General features: G+C 47.9%; 1 protein-coding gene across 1 annotated transcript in view; it reads right to left on the bottom strand.

Annotated features, from left to right (window-relative positions):
- The window catches only part of LOC119398811 (neuron navigator 2-like), a gene marked incomplete at its 5' end in the record, with an annotated part of 180182 nt that overhangs the window by 61958 nt on the left and 96611 nt on the right, over window positions 1-21613 (bottom strand). Inside the window, one exon of the mRNA XM_049417430.1 lies at window positions 194-266. Coding sequence (XP_049273387.1) covers window positions 194-266 — 73 coding nt within the window. The remainder of the gene's footprint in view (window positions 1-193; window positions 267-21613) is intronic.

Below are 21613 nucleotides of genomic sequence, written 5' to 3' on the forward strand. Positions count from 1 at the left end.
GCGTTCGGAGGACGTCGAACGCCCGAGTTCTTCACTGCAAAAAGTACAGAGGCAAGTAATCACTGCTAAATTGCGCTTTGACTTTCACGGTTTGCTTAACAATAATGCCGTGCAATGAACGTACTTGTGGCCAATTTAGGCTGATAGAAATGCATGCATAGACGTAACCATGTTGTTCCCCTCTCCGACTCACCTTTCGAACTGACGCCGTCGAAAGTAACGCCGATGGACCTCAGATGAGTGAGGCAAGCGCTGATGTTGTTCACCTGCAACGTAAATGTGAACAAGTTTAGACAAACGTGCGTCATTGCAGCCCTCGGTGAGGTGCTACGGGGTTGAACCTAATGAAACACTAAAGATGGAACACGTTCTTTCTAGCGTAGGTAAATTACATAATTAAAATATCAACAGCGCGCCACTCTGCGTCTTCTCGCCTGACGAGCGAGAAGACGCTCGTTATGCAAGAAAATACAGAAATACATCACTTTACCGCTCCCTGACTGTGACACCACCCCGCCGACCAAGAGCATTGTGAGAGGAAAGTGTGAAATATAAGAGGCGCATTTGTAAAGCCTCCAGAGTGTGTGACCGTGGCGCAGTGGATGGCGTGCCCGACTGCTTTTGTCGCGGACCGAGAGGTCGTGGGTTCGACTCCCGTTCATGGAACTTTTTTTTTCATTGCCATCTGATCGTGTGCGTTTTTGACGTCATTTCCGTGACGGAAGTACGTCACTGAACTCTTGGTGGACCCTGGCATAAAACACTTCCTTGTTAATATAAAAATTTGGAAGCCGCCCTAATACTTGACTTAGGTGTCTGGTAGTGGAACACGCTCCTCGGCGTTCCTGTGCCGTGGTGTATTGCTTGGGTGAACGTTTTGATTCATTGCACTGGCGAAGCAGATCCCAGAGGCCACGTAGAAAGAGCCTCGTGGTTGAGATCTGCTCCGGCAGGTGCCGCAACGATCCAAGCTGCTTACAAGAAAACCGTTTGCTCTTTCAATGATCTTATTCAAAGAATTTTTTTAATTATCCTGGCAGTTAACTGGCCCTTATCTTCAGTAAAATTATGCTCCGATGCCATATACGTATCCACTATAACTCCTAACGTGAATCAAAACCATCGATTTCGCGTGAGTTTTATTTTTTAGAAGACCGTTTCTGAATAATCCGAAAACCGGATGAACTCGACCGGAAGTGCTTGGAAGAGAAACGATAGCGTCACTCCTTGCTCGTGCCACTAATGCAGGGGTGCTATCCTGGACACTGACAAATTCCGCCATCTCGTCAAATTTTGTGATGGCGGCATTTTAAGCCAATCGGAGAGCTCGTAGCAGCCCTCCGGGCCAATCAGACTTGGATGATGGCGGAATTTGACAACGTGGCCGAAATACAGAATATCCAGAACAGAGGGGCAGGTGGCGACGTCGTCTTGAGGTTCCCGCGTATTCTCACCATGACGTCACAAGTTCCCACGCTGTTTGCTACATTCTGCGAGAAAGGATATCGAGTATTTGGGGAGCATTTCTTGCAACGGAAAAATAATCGTCATCCGGCTGCCCGCTCGCTTTTCTTTGCTTGAAAGCTCCAGCTCTCGCTACTTTCCTATCAAAAATGATGTCACGCTGATAGCGCGCACGGCATTGATGACCGGGTAGTGCCGGGACCGCGGTGATAACGCAAGGAAAGCGCTCCAGGCAGATGACGAGTATAGTTGTGTGGGATAAATACCCTTCATCTAGCCAATATTTTAATACAGTGTAGAGCCTGTATATTTACTTATTAGGCAAAATGAAATTTCACCCGGTGTATATGCATTCGCCTAAGACGACTCTAAGCTGAAAACCATCTTCTTCAGTCGATTGCATTGACTGCAGTGATCGCAGCCCAACTGAACCGCTTTTGCGAAAAGAGTTTCCAATTAAAACCGATTCTTATGAAAGATGGGTCAGCTTCCACGTTGACCGTAGCACGAGAAAGCGAAGGCATTGGTGCATTCATATCAGCCAAATGAGCCGCAATAAGCAACTACAACCCTACGGATTCAAACGCGACATCAATTTTTTTTAGTATAACGACTTCTCTGAGCAATTACTCAAGATTACCGCGACATGTCGCTACGAATATGACCGACAAAGGGAACGTTGGTTCTGATGTAAGCGTTCGAGTCAGAATTACGCCAATACTGCACGAACTGAAGTGGCTTGAATGGAAAGTAGGTCACTACTTAGCCCCAGGTTATCCCGTTTCAATCAATTCAACCCTTCGAATGCCTCATGCAAACAATTTTCTCTTTGTATGTATCTTCAGAATGTGGGCAGACTTTAGCGAAGTACCCACTACTAATTTGGAAGGTAATACGAGCAGCGACTTAGCTGCGGAGTTTGTTGGTGCTCTGGCTGATGATGATGACATAATAATGAATTACTGATGAGCCCTTCATAATGGGGTGGGAAGCTATAAAACACTCACTCCTTAGCAAATTTACATGGTGTGACTCCTGGTGCAGTTCTGCGCTTTTGTCACGCAGTATTACGTCTGTTAACGTCACCCCCAGCCCAACATGACGCCTGCGTGGAATCCTTTTCTAAGGAAGTTTCAAGCACTGGCGTGACTGTGGTAGGATACCTGACGCAGAATCCCTCAGATCTGATCTTTAAGATTACGTGGCGTTTTGTACCGGACGCCACATTTTTCAGGGTCAGCATCTGATGAGGCACTTAAAGCCTCATTGATGAGTGTTGCACAGTCTAAATTCACAGCCAATGTCTCCCATATATCATGTTGACTGACATTTTGTTGTGGGTATATGCCACATATTTTAGGGCAGGTGCCGGTCTCGCGACAACATGTGAAGAAGAAGGAAGACATCAGCGTACGCGCAAGTCCTGCTCTAAGTCGTGAAATCTGTCGTGATGAAGGGACGCAAGAGGGAACGGCGCTCCAAGTCGAAGGGTAAAGGACGCAAGTCAAGCTCGAAGAGAACGTCGCCTGCGGAATCTGTGGCTTCTTCGCCGTCAGAAGCGTCCGAGTCGGTCTTGTGGACGCAGGCGAGCGTGGGAACCCGCACCGAAGGAGAAGATGAGCCTTCCCGCGCCCACACCAATACTGGAACTGCGTTCCAAGCTGAAAACCGCTTGTCCGGTGACGAAGGGCCCACGCAGAGCACCGTCTCGTCCGCACTTAGCAGCGACACCACAAGCCAGGCGACGCCCGCTGGCCAGACGACGCCGAGAGTTATGAGCCAGCGGCACCGAGCCATAAGCGGACCCGATGTCTCATCGACCAAGCGGCCCAGCAACACCCAGGGTATCCACCGCGCGGAAAGCGTTCAACCTGATACGCGGAACCGAGCAGCCGCGAAAGCTCCCTCCGCTGCCGCCGGCGTACAGAAAGCGTTCAGCGACTCGGATTTAGTGGCATTATCGACGACGATGTCCACGACAGCGGGTGACGTCTCGCCAAGCAGCACACGCAATAGCTCGACAAGCCAGTCGCGGACCTCCTCACTGAGGAAGAGGAAAAAGATTAGAGTGCCCGGCTTCTTCAGAATGAGGGATAGACACCACCGCCACCATGACAAACACAAGGTTCTAACCCCAACGAGCCCCACTCCTAAAGAGCACGATAGAGCAATGGGTAAAAAGAAGCCTACAGCCGCCGTAGATACACGCGTGTCCCAGGAATCCGGCACCCCTATCAGACACTCCGTTACACTTCAGGGGAAATACTTTGAAGAGAAAGCCATATCCCGGCCAGAGGCACCTAGCGCCTTCACGCCCGTGGTACGTCATCGCGAGAATGCGGAGGACAGCCTGCCCAAGAAGTCGACCTTCCCAGGCGGACCGCAGACTCCGGTTTCCGAAGCAGCCAGCAGGGATAGGACGATGACGCTGTCTCCTCCGCTGTCTCCGACGTTAACGTCGACGCCCTTGCGCTCTCCGGGGACTTCGTGGACCTCAATCATCACGAGAGACACCAGCGGTCGCACGACTCCACGCACGGCTGCCATTTTGTCGCTGCTCAGGCGCGCCTCGAGAGACGTCCCGTCGCCGGCCACAGAAGGCCAGAACGCCCGCTCGCTCAAGTGCCTGGATCGCCTCAGCACAGTGTCGGAAATTCGGTGGGCTTGCGACGATGACGAACCGCGGCTGGATGCCTCGGCTGCCGTACTCCCTGCTGCGAGTTCGACGACCCCGGAGGCGCGGTCCCGTTCGAAGAGGGTGCAGGGCAAGAACGTGTACTTTTCCGATGAGAGGGACGACCCCGACTTGCTGCGCGTTCCCGACGTTCCTCTGTCGGCCGCCCCGTACAACAGTAAGTGGTGGTACTTCAACGAAACTGCGTCCACCTTGCGTCGTTTGTGCCACGTTCCTTGCAGAGCTCCAGTTTCGGTTAAATAATCGCGAGCCAACAGCGCCCAACAACACGTAATACTGAGCATGCGAAGGATTCTCATAGAACGAATGCTTAATAAGCAAAAAAAATCACAGCATATCCACTGAGTGAATGATAATGAGTGGGCGAAGCTGCGGAGGTTCATCGGTAAACCGTGAATCTTCCGTGAATTCTGCCCAGTACATCATCACCGACGTGAGATCGGGCGCGTTTATACTAAAGGTTCGATGAGAGTTATGACGACTTGCAGCTCACTTTAATTTTACATGTACGCTGTGAATTGTCATTGTTTAGAAAACCATTGCTTTAGAAAACATCTGGCGTCTTAGTTAAGCAGCTGGCGTCTTTTCGTTTTGCTTTAGAAACATCTGGCGTTCTTTCGTTTTGCTTTTAGAAAACATCTGGCGTCTTTCGTTGGTTAATTTCATCAATCAACGGCGTTTTGAACAAAATTTTTATTGTTTAATCACGCACAGGAGAAATCTCACCAGGCACTACCTTGGAGGTAAACAATGGCTGCTAATGGGAATGAGAGACAGAAGAAGTCGACTTTTAGCTAACAGTTACACTTCTACTTCTACTAACGTTTCCTACTGGAACATGCCAATGGCTGCTAATGGGGAATGATAGACAGAAGAATTCGGCTTTTAGTTAACGCGCACGCTGCTAATTTTTTATAGTTCAACAACGCACAGGAAACATCTCCCACCGGCACCACCTTGGAGGTCAAGATCTGGTACTAGCGTTAGGACTGGTTACGCACTACGACTACGAGGGACGAACGGGTGCCGCTTTAAGGAGCTTCGCCCCTAAAATCACACGTTATGCACTTGCCTAAGAGACTGGAAGGCGAAAACCATTTTCTTTCATTCTCCGTCCCGTGACGTCACTATCACGTCAAGTGACGTTGCGTCATAGTGACATCGCGATGACATCATGGTGTCGCAAGTTTTTGTGACCTGTGACGTCCTCTAATAGTGATGATGTTTTCTGTCACTAGTGTTGACGCTTCCGCCTACGCTAGTTACTTTTCGCCTTTGATGAGGCATCTCAGGTTTTCGCCTTAAAGGGCCCTCTGAAAATACAAAAAACGAGCGTGTTATTCTCTCCTGGCGTTTCTCGTCTTTCTTGTGTACTTCGTGATGCAGGAACTGGGATTCACGCGACGTCATTACGGTACATATTCTCGATTGGTCCATATACGAGAAATATCTGTTGTGAATTGTCTCCTGCATTGCTTTGCCATGCAGCCGCCCACCCGTTCTTTCTTGTCTCGCATGTCTATCGTGCGCGATCAACTGATTTCACTTCATTTTGTACGTTTTGGACTGCGCATTCGGAGATAATATCGTGTAGCCGACAAGCGCGAAATCCTGATAGGCTCCACGCTTAGCGCTCGCATTGTGCATGTGCTTTTAAGAAATAAGTCGCAAGGAGGTGATATCGCCCTTAGGAAGGTTAGTGAAGACGGGAAAGAAACCACTTCCTCGTCTTTGAACTCGGTGTGGTAAGGGGCCCTTTACAAGAAAGTTTGCCTCTGCCAGCAACCGAAATTGGGGACGCCTTTTTGAAAGCCGAGTTTCAGACAGCGGTGAGGAGTCACCCCAGCAAAACTGTAGACTGAGGGTAAGGGCAGCCCCAGCATCCGGATAAAGTTTTTCCGCCTCTCTAGCAACCACCGAAAGGTGTCACTGGTGCAGCGATTTCACGGAAGCTAATATTCTCTTCACCATTTTCCGTCTGCCAACAGTTCGGAGCTCGAAGCTGCCCAGGTTCATGAATCTCAAGGACACGCACCCTGGACATCCGTACCGGAAGTCCATAATTGCCGTGATGGTGCTGTCCCCTGTGCTCATCTTCGTGTTCCTGATAGCGGCCCTTGTGCTGAAGCAACACTCGGGACTTCGGCGCTTAAAGATGTTTCACGTCACCGACGACCTCAAGAAGAGCTGCAGGAACGGCAACAACGCTGAGGCGGCTATATCGGGCTGCCTGCTGGCCGTCGAACAGATGTCCTACGACATGGACTGGTTCGGAGACCCGTGCCTCGAGCTGGACCAGTTCGTGTGCGGCAAGTGGCGCAGCTGGAACCCGTATCGGGGCACCTACCGGCAGGTATGTACTCCAGCAACATGCATGTGCCTATACAGAGCAGTAACTTAACCGCCTCTGTGGTCTAGTGGTTATGGTGCTTGACTACTGACCCGAAGGTTACGGGGTCGAATCCCCGCCGCGGCTGCCGCATCACGATGGATGCAAGATACTTGAGGCCCGTGTGCTTAGATTTCGCTAGGTGCACGTTAAATAACACCAGATGGTCAAAACTTGAGGAATAAGGCGTCTTTCATAATCATATCGTGGTTTTGAGACGTTAAATCCCAACAATTATTATTATTACAGAGTATTAACTTATAAAGTGCAAGATGTGTGATGGGCTATGACGTAATGGAGAGATTAATGTGCTATATGTCTGCTGTTAAGCTTGGCTCGTAGCTGTAGTCTTATATATTAATGCGTGCAAATATATGACCAGAGGGACATTAGGGTATATTTTCAGGACATGAGTGAATACTACTGCACTTGCAAATGTCACTTCTTTTGCCTAATGTAGGCTACTGTTCGCTAGTGTTAGGTACCACTGCAATTGAATAGGTACTGAATTTACTGATACGTTCTGCTTGCCATTCTAGTAATTCAATTTAATCGCATGAAATTTTACGAAAAATATGTGAATCGGCGGAATGCGCGTTTTTCAAGTAAATATAAGAGAAAGATAAATGTTAAAATGAGATACGGATCCGTGCAGTAGGGTGAAGTCAATGCTAGAGAATTGCTCCCATACCTACGGCTATGTTTCCACTGCAATTTTTTTGTCACTCTTTGGTTCTGTCCATTGCCTCAAGGTTTTACAGAGTGGAAGGGAAGCAAGAACCATATGCATCTGAGGCTCTATGCGAGATACTGTAGGTGAAGCCTTCGTTCAATTCAGCGGACATCAGGCAAACATAAATTAAGTTTACCGTAGTAAACAACGTTTTATGTGGTGTAACATAACGATTGACCATATGCCACGGAATAAGCAGTCTGCAGATGATTAGAGCCGTCTGTGTATGGTTCATGGAATAAATCGCGTGACCGAAACTGCAGGTTTAGATTATCGCAATAGGCAGCCCGAACCAAAAGCGGAATGAAAGACATATGTGCAATCAATAGGTTATATCTATGATGCCTCACATTATGTCTGTAAAGTAAAAAAAAAAATATCTTGAAGACGTCCATCCGTCCCAACCTTTGGTAGTCGCCCCTAGTATTGACCAGTAGATACCAGCAATGACAATGCAAGCAAAGTAAAGGGAATTTTCAAGATTTCTGCTCCACATGAACTCACTGCAGTTGCTTTAAAACCGAATTTCGCTTTATCGCGTGCATAAGCAGCGGAGGTGTCGTTTCTATAAGCAATTTCAAACGAAGCTCTTAAAGGGCAAGTAAAAAGGCCCGATCTTTTTTTTTTTAGATCTCCCAAACAATCTCGCTATTCGTGCAGGCAGAAAGCCGCAGCGATTACTTTTTATAAATATCACGGCACTGCGGGCAGCCTGTAATATTTGGATTTCGAAAAAGAGGAACCGAAAGCAGCCGAAGTTGGTTGTTCTCTATCCGAAAACCAGTGTTTCCAACCGTAGGGTAATCACCCTACTTGTAACTTATTTTGGGAATTTTTCGGGCAGCGTGGGATAGCAGCATGCCATTTTCTATCAGACGTAGGGTAATTTCCATTTTTCACTCGTCATCCATCAGCGAAAAATGTATACGAGCGACGCGACATCTCCGACGGTGACATTCCTAAAGAGATCCCAAAACTTAATCTTTCTTTGAGAAAAAAAAAAACGCCAGGCTTGCGCTGAAACCGCAGCACAGTCACAGCGAAAGCTGGAAGAGCGGCGTTTCTAGAGCCCGTTGTAAGCTGTCTTGGGGCTACAATACAAGTACACTAGAAAGGTACCCACTACGCCATAAATCACAATATTTGTGAAGTCGAGAAGCACCTACTAAGCCATTATTCTTCATTCTGCGGAGAAGTGAGGCACCAGCTACACGTCTGTAAGGCATTATGTGCACTTTGTTGACGCTACGACTGATGACGATGAAGAGTTATGGCTCATCCCTTTGTAATGGGTTGGAAGTTTTAAACGGCCCACCAGTTATGTAATTTGCATTTTGTGACGCCCGGTCGCTATTTCCCTCTCCCGTCATGCTGTATAACATACGTTGACGTGGGAGAGAGACGGGGGGGGGGGGGGCGAAGAACTTTACTGAGACCCCGAGGAAATGGATTATGCGCTTATGGGCTTCCTTGGCAACCAATACAAGTGCACTTGCGAGGAACCCACTACGCTCTAAATCATTGCAATTTTACTGAGAACCCGAGTAAATGGATCATGCGCTTATGGGCTTCCTTGGCAACCAATACAAGTGCACTTGCGAGGAACCCACTACGCTATAAATCATTGTAGTTTTTGAGAAGTAGGGCAGCAGGCACTGTGCCATTTTTCGTCATTCTACGGTGAGCCGTGGTACCTGCTTAACGCATGTAAGGCATTATGCGCTCTTTGTTGATGCTGTGACTGATGACGATGAAGAATTATGGCAGATCCCTTTGTAATGGGTTGTAAGCATTCAACAACCTACTCGTTGCGCAATTCGCATTGCGTGACGCCTGGTTACAGATTTCGCGTTGTGCGACGCTTGGTGCTTATTTTACTCTTCTACCACGCTATATATTGCATATGCTAATGTGGTTCCTTCCCGACATGAAGCCTGTATAGGACCTTTTTGCAAAGCAGTTTCAAGCACCGGCATGGCTCAGAGGTTGAATACTGGGCTCCCACGGAGAGGGCCTAGGTTCGAACCTCGTTCCATCCTGGAATTTTTTTTCTTATTTCGTTTTTTTTCTTATTTCGAGCGATACTGGTTACGGACACCGGCGGCGGCGGCGGCGGCGGACAACTACGGCGCCAAAAACGGCCGGTGAAATGATCTCATAACAGCTTTCGCTGTAAATTTGAAACTGTCTTAATTCACACGTCACCAGCATAGGGCAGAGGTGAAAGACAATGCGTCACACATTTCTGTGCGAGCATTGTTATTTCCTGTGGTTGACTTTTTCCCCTCTCTCGTCACCCATTCGTTCGTTGCGTGGAGGGGCCTTCAAATTTTGCGACGGTGGTAGGTTCCAGTTAAGGCGAAAGCCTTAGATGCCTCATCAAAGGCGAAAAGAGACAATCGGCTCCAACACGAGTGATGCAAAAAAAAAAAAACATGGTTGATCGTTCCATCACAGGAATTGGTATAACAGGAAAAACGCGTCCTTACAGCAGTAGTTGAGTGTTTACGGTACGTTGATATAAGAGAGCTTGCACAATGTCTATTGGTGTTTGGCAGCTATAGCACCATTTAACGTGGATGCACTCATGTTGACGCTTGGTGGTACATCTTTATTGCGACGACTAACGTCCGTGATCAATCATTAAACAAACCCTTGTGGTGGTTGTATTAGTTAACGGTGAGAGCGTAATCAGAAGAAGCGGTGTGACAGCCAGGAGAGCGTTGCTGATTGGACGCCGAAATTGGGCTACGCTCGCGATCCCAAGGCATGTTAAAGATTTATTGAGCATCACGGTTGGACCAGTGAAACGGAACGCGCGTGTGTCTCCCCTCTAGCCCGGCCGCAATTTTCCTCCTGGCGAGCGTAAGCGGGGAACGCGGTGTTACAGCCAGGCGACCAGGTGTGCGTCGCAGAGCAATTTTGGGTATGGATGGATGCTATGAGTGAGGCCGACGCTTGGGCTAAGGTCGCCACTTGGCGGTGTGTTAAGCCATTGACAAAATTGCACTTCTCCTATTGGAAACGCGCCGAACGGGACGGACGCGTAGCAACGACGCGTTGCAGGAGCTAATCGCGGAGGCCATGGTCATGATGCATAACTTCTCCTTACCTCTCTCAGAGGGCGAGACCACCCCGCCGACGTAGAGCACAGTGACAGGAAAATGTGAAATCTAAACGGTGCGTTTGTGAAGCTTCCACAGTGTGTGACCGTGGCACAGTGGATAGCGTGCCCGGCATCTGTTGTCGCGGACTGAAAGGTCGTGGGTTTGACTCCCGTTGGCGGAACTCTTTTCTTTGTCGTCTGATTGTGTGCATTTTTGCGACGTCATTTCCGTGACGGAAATACGTCACTGACGTATTGGTGGACCCCGGCATCAAATACTTCCGTTTTAAAAAATTGGCGAAGCCTGTAGTAAGCCGCGCAGGGCTTGACACAGCGAAACGATTCTGAACACGAATCTGGATGCTTCTAGGTCGTTTCTATTCCTTAGCTAGGTGATGAGGGTTGTTTCTAGGTTGCTTCTAGGTCGTTGCTAGGCTTTAGCTAGGTGATGCTAGATTGTTTCAACGTTGATTCTCAGCGCAGAGAGGTTCGAGTTAAATCACAGACAGTCACAAACACGACGCAGATGTCCAAAAAGAGACAAACTCGCGCTGCAACCAAGCGTTCGCATCTCTCATGCAGCTACAGCCACAACACAGATATCCAAACTCCAGAGACAGAAACTCGGTCGGAAACCGAACGTTCGCACCTCTCATAGATCTGCGGACAGGTCGTCGTTGGCGTAGGCCTTCCATCGCTTCGGGGTCTTCTCGCAGCCGCCGTGGCCTTTCCCGTTCCCTCGTGTTTGGCTAACTGTTGCCTTCTTCCTTTTTAGTGGACCTGTGGTGAGTAGTGGGATTCACCCAATTTCTGGGGCACATACCCGTTTATGATGATGGTAGTTTCGTGATGCGTGATGCAAGGAACAATTTGCTAACACAGGTTCGCTGTTGAGAATTATTATAAACGGCGTCAGAGATCGCTAGAATTTGTGGCGCCACCATGAAGTATTCGAGACGTCACCGTGACATCTGAATGTAGTTTCAAGTGATGACGTCATCACAGGACGTCGTAACTTGGTCATAGGTACGCCGATCCTGGAGGCACATGACATGTAGAAAGCTTCAAATGCCTCCGATGCCGGAGGCAGTCCGAAGCCACGCTAGGTGCAGAACTATTTCGAGCGCGGGGAGATCGATATAATAGACAAAGAAGAAAAAGAAAAACATGGCTTTCGCTTTCTAGTCGTCTTAGGCGAACGCATAAGACACCATGTGAGTTTTTTTTTTCGATATTAGTGGATTGATGGAACAGCGTCCCCTTTATAAGGGGGCGGTGACTTGCGCTGCACCAAGCTCAATATATTATTATTATTAATAATATTAATATTATTATTATTACAATACGGACTAGTCTCATCCAGCTGAATTCAGGTTCTCTTACTACATAAAAAAAAACGCCAGGCCTGCGCTGAAACCGCAGCACAGTCACAGCGAAAGCTGGAAGAGCGGCGTTTCTAGAGCCCGTTGTAAGATCTCTTGGGGCTGCAATACAAGTACACTAGAAAGGTACCCCCTACGCCATAAATCACAATTTTTGTGAAGTTGGGAAGCACCTACTAAGCCATTATTCGTCATTCTGCGGAGAAACGAGGCACCAGCTACACGTCTGTAAGGCATTATGTGCACTTTGTAGACGCGACGACTGATGACGATGAAGAATTATGGTTCAGCCCTTTGTAATGGGTTGGAAGCTTTAAACGGCCCACCAGTTATGTAATTTGCATTGGGTGACGCCCGGTCGCAATTTCCATCTTCCGTCATGCTGTATAACATACGTTGACGTGGGAGAGAGACGGGGGGGGGGCGAAGAAATTTACTGAGACCCCGAGGAAATGGATCATGCGCTTATGGGCTTCCTTGGCAACCAATACAAGTGCACTTGCGAGGAGCCCACTACGCTATAAGTCATTGTAATTTTTGTGAAGTAGGGCAGCAGGCACTGTGCCATTTTTCGTCATTCTACAGAGAGCCGTGGTACCTGCTAAACGCATGTAAGGCATTATGCGCACTTTGTTGATGCTGTGCCTGATGACGACGAAGAATTATGGCAGAGCCCTTTGTAATGGGTTGGAAGCATTCAACAACCTACTCGTTGCGCAATTCGCATTGTGTGACGCCTGGTTACAGAATTCGCGTTGTGCGACGCTTGGTGCCTATTTTACTCTTCTACCACGCTATATTGCATATGCTAATGTCGTTCCTTCCCGACATGAAGCCTGTAAAGGACCTTTTTGCAAAGCAGTTTCAAGCACCGGCATGGCTCAGAGGTTGAATACTGGGCTCCCACGCAGAGGGCCCAGGTTGGAACCTCGTTCCATCCTGGAATTTTTTCTTATTTAGTTTTTTTTCTTATTTCGAGCGATACTGGTTACGGACACCGGCGGCGGCGGCGGCGGACAACTACGGCGCCAAAAACGGCCGGAGAAATGATCTCATAACAGCTTTCGCTGTAAAAGGTAAACAGGTCGGTGACAGAAAGGACGACTGGATCTCTGGTGGCGGAAAAGTAGGCACAAAGCAAAATAAAAATGCTGGAAAAGTGAGGGTAATCTCCGGTAAGGCAGAAAAAATGGGCTGTGAATTTATCAGTTTTTTACAGCGAAAGCTGTTATGAGATCATTTCACCGGCCGTTTTTGGCGCCGTAGTTGTCCGCCGCCGCCGCCGCCGCCGCCGCCGGTGTCCGTAACCACTATCGCTCGAAATAAGAAAAAAATTCCAGGATGGAACGAGGTTCGAACCTGGGTCCTCTGCGTGTGAGCCCAGTATTCAACCTCTGAGCCATGCCGGTGCTTGAAACTGCTTTGCAAAAAGGTCCTATACAGGCTTCATGTCGGGAAGGAACCACATTAGCATATGCAATATAGCGTGGTAGAAGATTAAAATAAGCACCAAGCGTCGCACAACGCGAATTCTGTAACCAGGCGTCAAACAATTGCGAATTGCGCAACGAGTAGGTTGTTGAATGCTTCGAACCCATTACAAAAGGGCTCTGCCATAATTCTTCATCGTCATCAGGCGCAGAATCAACAAAGTGGGCATAATCCCTTACATGCGTTTAGCAGGTACCAACGCTCTCTGTAGAATGACGAAAAATGGCACAGTGCCTGCTGCCCTACTTTTAAAAAATTACAATTATTTATAGCGTAGTGGGTTCCTCGCAAGTGCACTTGTATTGGTTGCCAAGGAAGCCCATAAGCGCATGATCCACTTCCTCGGGGTCTCAGTAAGATTACCATGATTTATAGCGTAGTGGGTTCCTCGCAAGTGCACTTGTATTGGTTGCCAAGGAAGCCCATAAGCGCATGATCCATTACCTCAGGGTCTCAATAAAGTTCTTCCCCCCCCCCCCCCCCCCCGTCTCTCTCACCACGTCAACGTATACAGCATGACGGGAGAGAGAAATAGCGACCGGGCGTCACCCAATGCAAATTACATAACTGGTGGGCCGTTTAAAGATTCCAACCCATTACAAAGGGCTGAGCCCTAATTCTTCATCGTCATCCGTCGTCACGTCAACAAAGTGCACATAATGCCTTACAGACGTGTAGCTGGTGCCTCGCTTCTCCATAGAATGACGAATAATGGCTTAGTGGGTGCTTCCCAACTTCACAAAAATTTTGATTTGTGGCGTAGTGGGTACCTTTCTAGTGTACATGTATTGTAGTTAGAGAGCTTAACGGGCTCTAGAAACGCCGCTCTTCCAGCTTTCGCTGTGACTGTGCTGCGGTTTCAGCGCAGGCCTGGCGTTTTTTAATGTTGTCCCTATGACCCAAGCCTTTAAGCAGGCCAGAGCCTTAACACACAACCGAATGTACATCGCCACATTCAATCAGAACATGCTCCATTGTTTCCTTAGCTTCCCCACATCATGTACATATTTCATCTTCTCTATTGAATCTCGCTTTTAAACTACGCGTTATAAGGCAACCCTACCTCGCTTCAAACAGCAAAGCGCTTTCCCTTGAAATATTCGTGTGCGATAGGCTTTGATTTAACGGAAATTTAACTTTACAACGATACAACGATAAGCGCGCCAATGGCTATCGAGTTCCACGAGAAATGTTCCCGCAACAGAACGACCACGGTGAACTGAAGTTGTGCAGGACGTTCCGGGAGACGGTTGTGCGTGGTCCCGTTCCACAATTTAGCGTCACCAACGCTTTCAAGTATCGCGACAAGCCCGCATCTCTACCGCGACTCTTCGAGTTGGAAGAGCGAATGGTGTCGCCGCGGATACCGTTCATGAACATCCGAAGGCTCACGCACGGCTACGGGCAGTACGGGATACGGGGAAATGTCATCTACATGCGCATCGACGTGCAAGAAACTTTAAAATTGCTGCCGCGCAGCGTTCCAAAGGATGCCGGGCTGGACGCTCACTTCTAGCGTAGACGGCTTGCCAAGCTCGGGGGCAAGCCTGGCATGGTGAGCAAAATGCGCATTTAGGCTTCTTTGGAGTACATGGTGGAGACTCCCGTGTACAAGTTCTACGACGTTCGGATAGACTGGGTGAAGTTTGGACGCGTTCGCGACATTTCCGACGAACCATTAAAGAAAGAAGAGATTGAAGGACAAGAGCTCGAAGAAGCCAACGATCCGCTAAAGCTGGCCTGTGCCCTAAACTCGTCGAGCAAGACGATGGGCTACAACGATGCTGCGGTGTCGTGGTTGCTAGACGGAGGACATTACTTGGACATTACGCCCGAGGAAAAATAAAATGAAGAAGCTTGAACTGGCCGCGCGAGAGTCGAAAGAGCGAAGCTGGTTGATCGAATGGCCATAATAAACTAAGAAAAAGCCTAGCATAAACTAAGCTCAGACCTAGCATCAGCCAAGTTTAGAAATAGCCAAGTTCGAGCCTAGCATCAGCCGAGTTCAAACCTAGCACCAGCCAAGAAACGCCATTGAATCGAGTAGCTTCGCGATTTCAAATCTTGTGCGATCAGTGCCAGTTTCATTTTTTGTGCATCCCTTTTGTTGACGCAGACGCTACCGGTGGTCAATTTACGTCTTTACGCCCACGTAAATAGATAAGCAGTTGCATGAAAAGTGGATTCCTGGCCTAAATTGGTAAAATCTTTGAATAGACATCATAGAACGTTATAAGTACCGGTAGTTATTAATAATTCTTTCGTTATATTTGCCTAAAGGATTTAAAGCAAATTTGCCGTTTGTCCAAAATCCTCAATTGGGGTTACGTGAACCGAAAAGGCTAATTGAATGTTGAGAAGGAAATTTGCAGGATACCCAGAGAAGTAATGGTGGCTGTACAGATAGCTTTGCTAGCAGCACCTACGTGGAACTGGTTCTATTGACGATGGAAACACGTGCGCTTTCCGGATGCTTACCAGTTCGCAACAATAGCTTTACGGACAACATCATTGCCCCTTAGTACAGTGCAGAGTGCCCCGCAACCTCCCCCGTTATACTTACTGCTCTCAAGTAGCACACTACGTACAGACACAGCCTCTGAATGAAAAGACTGAGAAACAGTATACCTTAGGAATGTAAGGTTTGTCATTTGAAAGCCTCGAGAGTCACGGACAACACAAAACGCGGCTTCAATCACGAACAATGTGCATGCGTGACAAGGGCTGTGCCGAAACGGACGAGGAGCACGAAGCCCGACTTGCCGAAGCAAACGCGTGCAAGCGCAATGCAGCCGAGGAACGCCTGGCCAGAGCAACCACGGGGTGCAACCAATCGCACCACTGAGTCCAGCTGAAGCCTCTCGTTCCTTCCTGTAGGGTGAAAGTTCTTTCGAATTAAGAAAGGTGCGGTCTGTCGAACGCTGTTCTCCACGCGGTGAGCGGAATAGTTCTTATTACATCCGCGGTGGTGAAGGGAAGCGGCTTGCGCAGGCTAAGGAGGATTAGAGTCACAAGGTTCCTTTTGCATTTGCCGAAGTCGACTGTAAATCGAAAGCCGTCTCCTCTTTTTCTTCTACGTCGATTGCATTGGTCCCGCCCCAAAGCCTTCCGCACCCAATGGGGTTTTCCACTGCCTCCGGGATCGGAGGAATTGTGAAGTTTTCTGCACCTCACGTGGTCTTGCAGTGCCTCCGCGATCGGCCTACCTTTGACGACGCGACGATATCATATGGTGACGTCAGCATGTGGCGGCACGCGATTTTACGTCGTTTCGGCCATCTGTGAGGTCATGAAGACGTCATACGGTGATATCCCCCCCCCCCTCCACCCCGAAACAAATTTCTGCCTACGCTGCCCGTTGCTACATACGGTAGTCCGGAATGCCGTCAGCCCAACCCAGAATGGCCTTATGGATGTTGGTCTGGGACCTGCTCACAGCAGCCTCCAACTGCTTCTCGCTACCTGATATTTGGATGTGATGGCATATCCACATGATCTGGACTGTTTCCGCGCTGCATCGGCGATGCGCCTTCTTGTTTCTAGCGTTTGTGGGCGTCTTGGAACGGCCCAACTAAAAGGCTTATTCCGCGATCATCGAAACGCGTGTTCGTCATAAAAGTTTCTAAATCTCGGAACGTTCCTGATATGTACAATAATACGCATAAGCCTGATGGACCAGCCCGCTATTTAGAAGGTGAACATTATCCACGAAGGCATCGTGGAAATTATTTCGTGATAGTAGAATAAAAGCTGGGTACGTGTTACACTCTTACACAAGAAACCTTACAGCTTTCAATGAAGAAAAGAAGTGTTAATTTCAAGGGCTCGTTTTCTTTGTTATACACAATATTAATGAATACTAACAGACAATAATGCCAAGGAAAGTATAGGGGATGTTTTTAGTAATAAATGTAAGGTAATTGTGAAGAAAGAAAAGTGGACGAAAAGATAGCTTGCCGCGGGCAGGGACCGAACCTGCGACCTTCGAATAACGCGTCCGATGCTCTACCAACTGAGCTACCGCGGCGGCCATCCCCCCGTCCACTTTATGGGGTATATGTGGGTATATGTGTCTTTTCGTCCACTTTTCTTTCTTCACAATTACCTTACATTTATTACTAAAAACATCCCCTATACTTTCCTTGGCATTATTGTCTGTTAGTTCTCATTAATATTGTGTATAACAAAGAAAACGAGCCCTTGAAATTAACACTTCTTTCCTTCATTCATAGCGAGGGTCTCGTTCTGGCAGACTTGATGCTTTCAGGTAGTATGCGAGGGATTATTGGTCAGCTGCCAGCTCGTAATAAGTTCACGTGCTACGTGACGCCAACAAGGCAGAAAAAGAGTGTTCCACACTCGCCGTCATGGCTACTGGCGGCGCTGACTGACGCTCCCACGTTCAAATGCACACATATACCCCATAAAGTGGACGGGGGGATGGCCGCCGCGGTAGCTCAGTTGGTAGAGCATCGGACGCGTTATTCGAAGGTCGCAGGTTCGGTCCCTGCCCGCGGCAAGCTATCTTTTCGTCCACTTTTCTTTCTTCACAATTACCTTACAATTATTACTAAAAACATCCCCTATACTTTCCTTGGCATTATTGTCTGTTAGTTCTCATTAATATTCTTACAGCTTTCATGTAAGACAAGATGAGCCGCACCGAGCAGTACTGTAGATGTGTTTAGCATTAAGATAGACCCTTCGACCACCGATGAAACCGCCGAAGCAACACAAAAAAATTACACCATTTCCCGCTAAAGGGGACCATGAGGCGATGCGAAGCCGGAGCACTTGCACGATTGCGTTCCGTTGGCGTTCTTTGGGCATGCTACCGAGCTCGCGTCGTGGAACGCGAAGAGGAACGCTACGCGCGTCTTGTCTTCCCTCTAGCCTGGCCGTTAATTCTCACAGGGCGAGCGGGCAACGCGGTCGGCAGGCGTGCGAGAGGGGGGCAGCGTAGGAGAGGAGAAAGACGGGGAGGGGATGCGCATGCGCTGGTGCTCATCGCGGCGTTGCGCAGGAGAGAATTTCGGCATGCCTAGCCCGCGTTTCAGAGGAAGAGTGGAGAGAGGGAGGGGAGATGAGGAGTGGAGAGGGGAGGGGAGAGGGTGAGTGGAGAGGGTATGCGCATGCACAGTAAGGGTGGTCACGCCGCACACCACCACCACCACCACCACCGGATTGAACTCCGCCATAAGATACTTCGCATCTAAAGCGTAAAAGGACCAGAACACGTGCCTTATCTCTCCTCACATCCTACGCTACAAAGTGGGGCCCTGCCAGACGGCAACCACTCGCCATAACCACAAACGGCCTAAATATCAATGAACGCTTATTGTCTATCTGTCTTCAACGAGAGCGTTCCCTAGCGTTCGGACAAGCATTTTCCCTCAAACTGCCGTGGTTTCTTAAGGTTTACTGGGGTGCCTCGATGTAGGCGGCACTGGCATCGAGGCACCCATGGTTTACTGATGTGGAGCACTCCCGCGGTCGCGTCTGGAAACTCTGCTTCTGAATCATATTTAAGTAAACTGCACGCAATGTAGGATGTTTCACCTCCTTTTTTTCATTCAGCGGCCTTGATACAGATCGCGAACGTCCACTTTTTATGCCGAAATGCTTATAGTACTGGAGTGGGAGGTTGAACTTCGAAAACCCGTGGAGCATCGGTGGCTCCTAAAAATAAAAAATTCGGCAGATCCCACGCACTGTGGGAATCGATGTAATGCGAAGCAGCCAGCAAAGAGCTGCATACATCGCCTTGTTTATATTTGAGCCAAATGAAATCATTCATGCCATGGCATCTAGTCCACCATATATCGCATGTTTGCCATGCACGCATGCATGCACAATGTAGTATACACCATGCCAATGAAACGCACATTCTGGTATATACAATGCATGACCTGTCGTTTATGTTCATCACGCACTCGTGTCGTGCCATACCAATTTTGTATATATCCAGTTAACAATACGGCCGGAAGCACACCATGACAGTGGCATGTAAATCATACCGTACATGACATGCATAACATGATTCGCATGTTAAAACCTCTCATTTATGTTCGTCATACAGTCACATCGCGCAATATCAATTTTGGTGTATATTAAACGAGCGAAATGACCGCTAGTGCACCACGAGTATAGCATGTAAATCATGCCATACATGACATGCATGTCATGATTTTCATGTTAACACCTTTCATTTACGTTCGTCATACAGTCGCTTCGCGCAATACCAATTTTGGTGTATATTAAGCTAGGGAAACGGCCGCGAATGCACGAGCGCGGCATGTAAAGCATGACATACATGACATCATGTCACGGTTTCCATGTTACCACTTGTTATTCATGTTCGTCATACAGTCGCGTCACGCAATACCAATTTTGATATATATCAAGCTAGGAAAACGGCCGCGAATGTATCATGAGTGTGGCTTGCAAATCATGTCGTACATGACCTGCATGTCATGTTTCCATGTTACCACCTCTCATTTACGTTCGCCATGCAGTCGCGTCGCGCAATACCAATTTTGGTGTATATCATGCAAGCGAAACGGCCACGAATGCGCCATGATCATGACATGTATATGATGTCGTACATGTCATGCATGTCATGATTTTCATGTTACCACGTCTCATTTACGTTCGTCTACAGTCGCTGCGCGCAATACCAATTTTGGTGTACATCAATTTAGCGAAGCGGCCGTGAATGCATCATGAGCGTGGCATGTAAATCATGACATACATGACATGCATGTCATGGTTTTCATGCCAGCACCTGTTATTCATGTTCTTCATACAGTCACATAGCACAATACCAATTTTGGTGGATATCAAGCAAGCGAAACGGCCACGAGTGCGCCATGAGCATGACATGTAAATCATGTCGTACATGTCATGCATGTCATGATTTTCATGTTACCATGTCTCATTTACGTTCGTCATACAGTCGCTGCGCGCAATACCAATTTTGGTGTATATCATGCAAGCGAAACGGCCGCAAGTGCATCATGAGCGAGGCATGTAAATCATGACATACATGTCATAGATGTCATGGTTTTAATGCCAGCACCTGTTATTCATGTTCTTCATACAGTCACACAGCACAATACCAATTTTGGTGGATATCAAGCAATCGAAACGGCCACGAGTGCGCCATGAGCATGACATGTAAATCATGTCGTACATGTCATGCATGTCATGATTTTCATGTTACAACGTCTCATTTACCTTCGTCATACAGTCGCTGCGCGCAATACCAATTATGGTGTATATCAAGCTAGCAAAGCGGCCGTGAATGCATCATGAGCGTGGCATGTAAATCATGACATACATGACATGCATGTCATGGTTTTCATCTTACCAACTATTATTCATGTTCTTCATACAGACACTTCGCGCAATACCAATTTTGGTGTATATCAATCTACTGAAACGGCCGCTAGCGCTCCATGAGCGTGGCATGTAAATCAGGTTGTACATGACTTGCACGTCATGATTTTCATGTTACCACATCTCACTTACGTTCGTCATACGGTCGTGTCGAACAATACCAATTTTGGTGTATATCGTGCAAGCGAAACGGCCGCAAATGCACCATGAGCGTGGCATGTAAATCATGACATACATGTCGTGGTTTTCATGCTACGACCTGTTATTCATGTTCTTCATACAGTCACATAGCACAATACCAATTTTGGTGTATATCAATCTAGCGAAACGACCGCGAGTGCGCCATGAGCGTGGCATGCAAATCATGTCATACATGACATGCATGTCATGATTTTCATGTTACCACGTCTCATTTACGTTCGTCATACAGTCGCTGCGCGCAATACCAATTTTGGTGTACATCAAGCTAGCGAAGCGGCCGCGAATGCATCATGAGCGTGGCATGTAAATCATGACATACATGACATGCATATCATGGTTTTCATCTTACCAACTGTTATTCATGTTCTTCATACAGTCACTTCGCGCAATACCAATTTTGGTGTATATCAATCTACTGAAACGGCCACTAGCGCACCATGAGCATGGCATGTAAATCAGGTTGTACATGACTTGCACGTCATGATTTTCATGTTACCACCTCTCACTTACGTTCGTCATACGGTCGTGTCGCGCAATACCAATTTTGGTGTATATCATGCAAGCGAAACGGCCGCAAATGCACCATGAGCGTCGCATGTAAATAATGACATATATGTCGTGGTTTTCATGCTACGACCTGTTATTCATGTTCTTCATACAGTCACATAGCACAATACCAATTTTGGTGTATATCAATCTAGCGAAACGACCGCGAGTGCGCCATGAGCGTGGCATGCAAATCATGTCATACATG

Source organism: Rhipicephalus sanguineus, chromosome 7 (genome assembly GCF_013339695.2).
Source record: "Rhipicephalus sanguineus isolate Rsan-2018 chromosome 7, BIME_Rsan_1.4, whole genome shotgun sequence".
Taxonomy (NCBI): domain Eukaryota; kingdom Metazoa; phylum Arthropoda; class Arachnida; order Ixodida; family Ixodidae; genus Rhipicephalus; species Rhipicephalus sanguineus.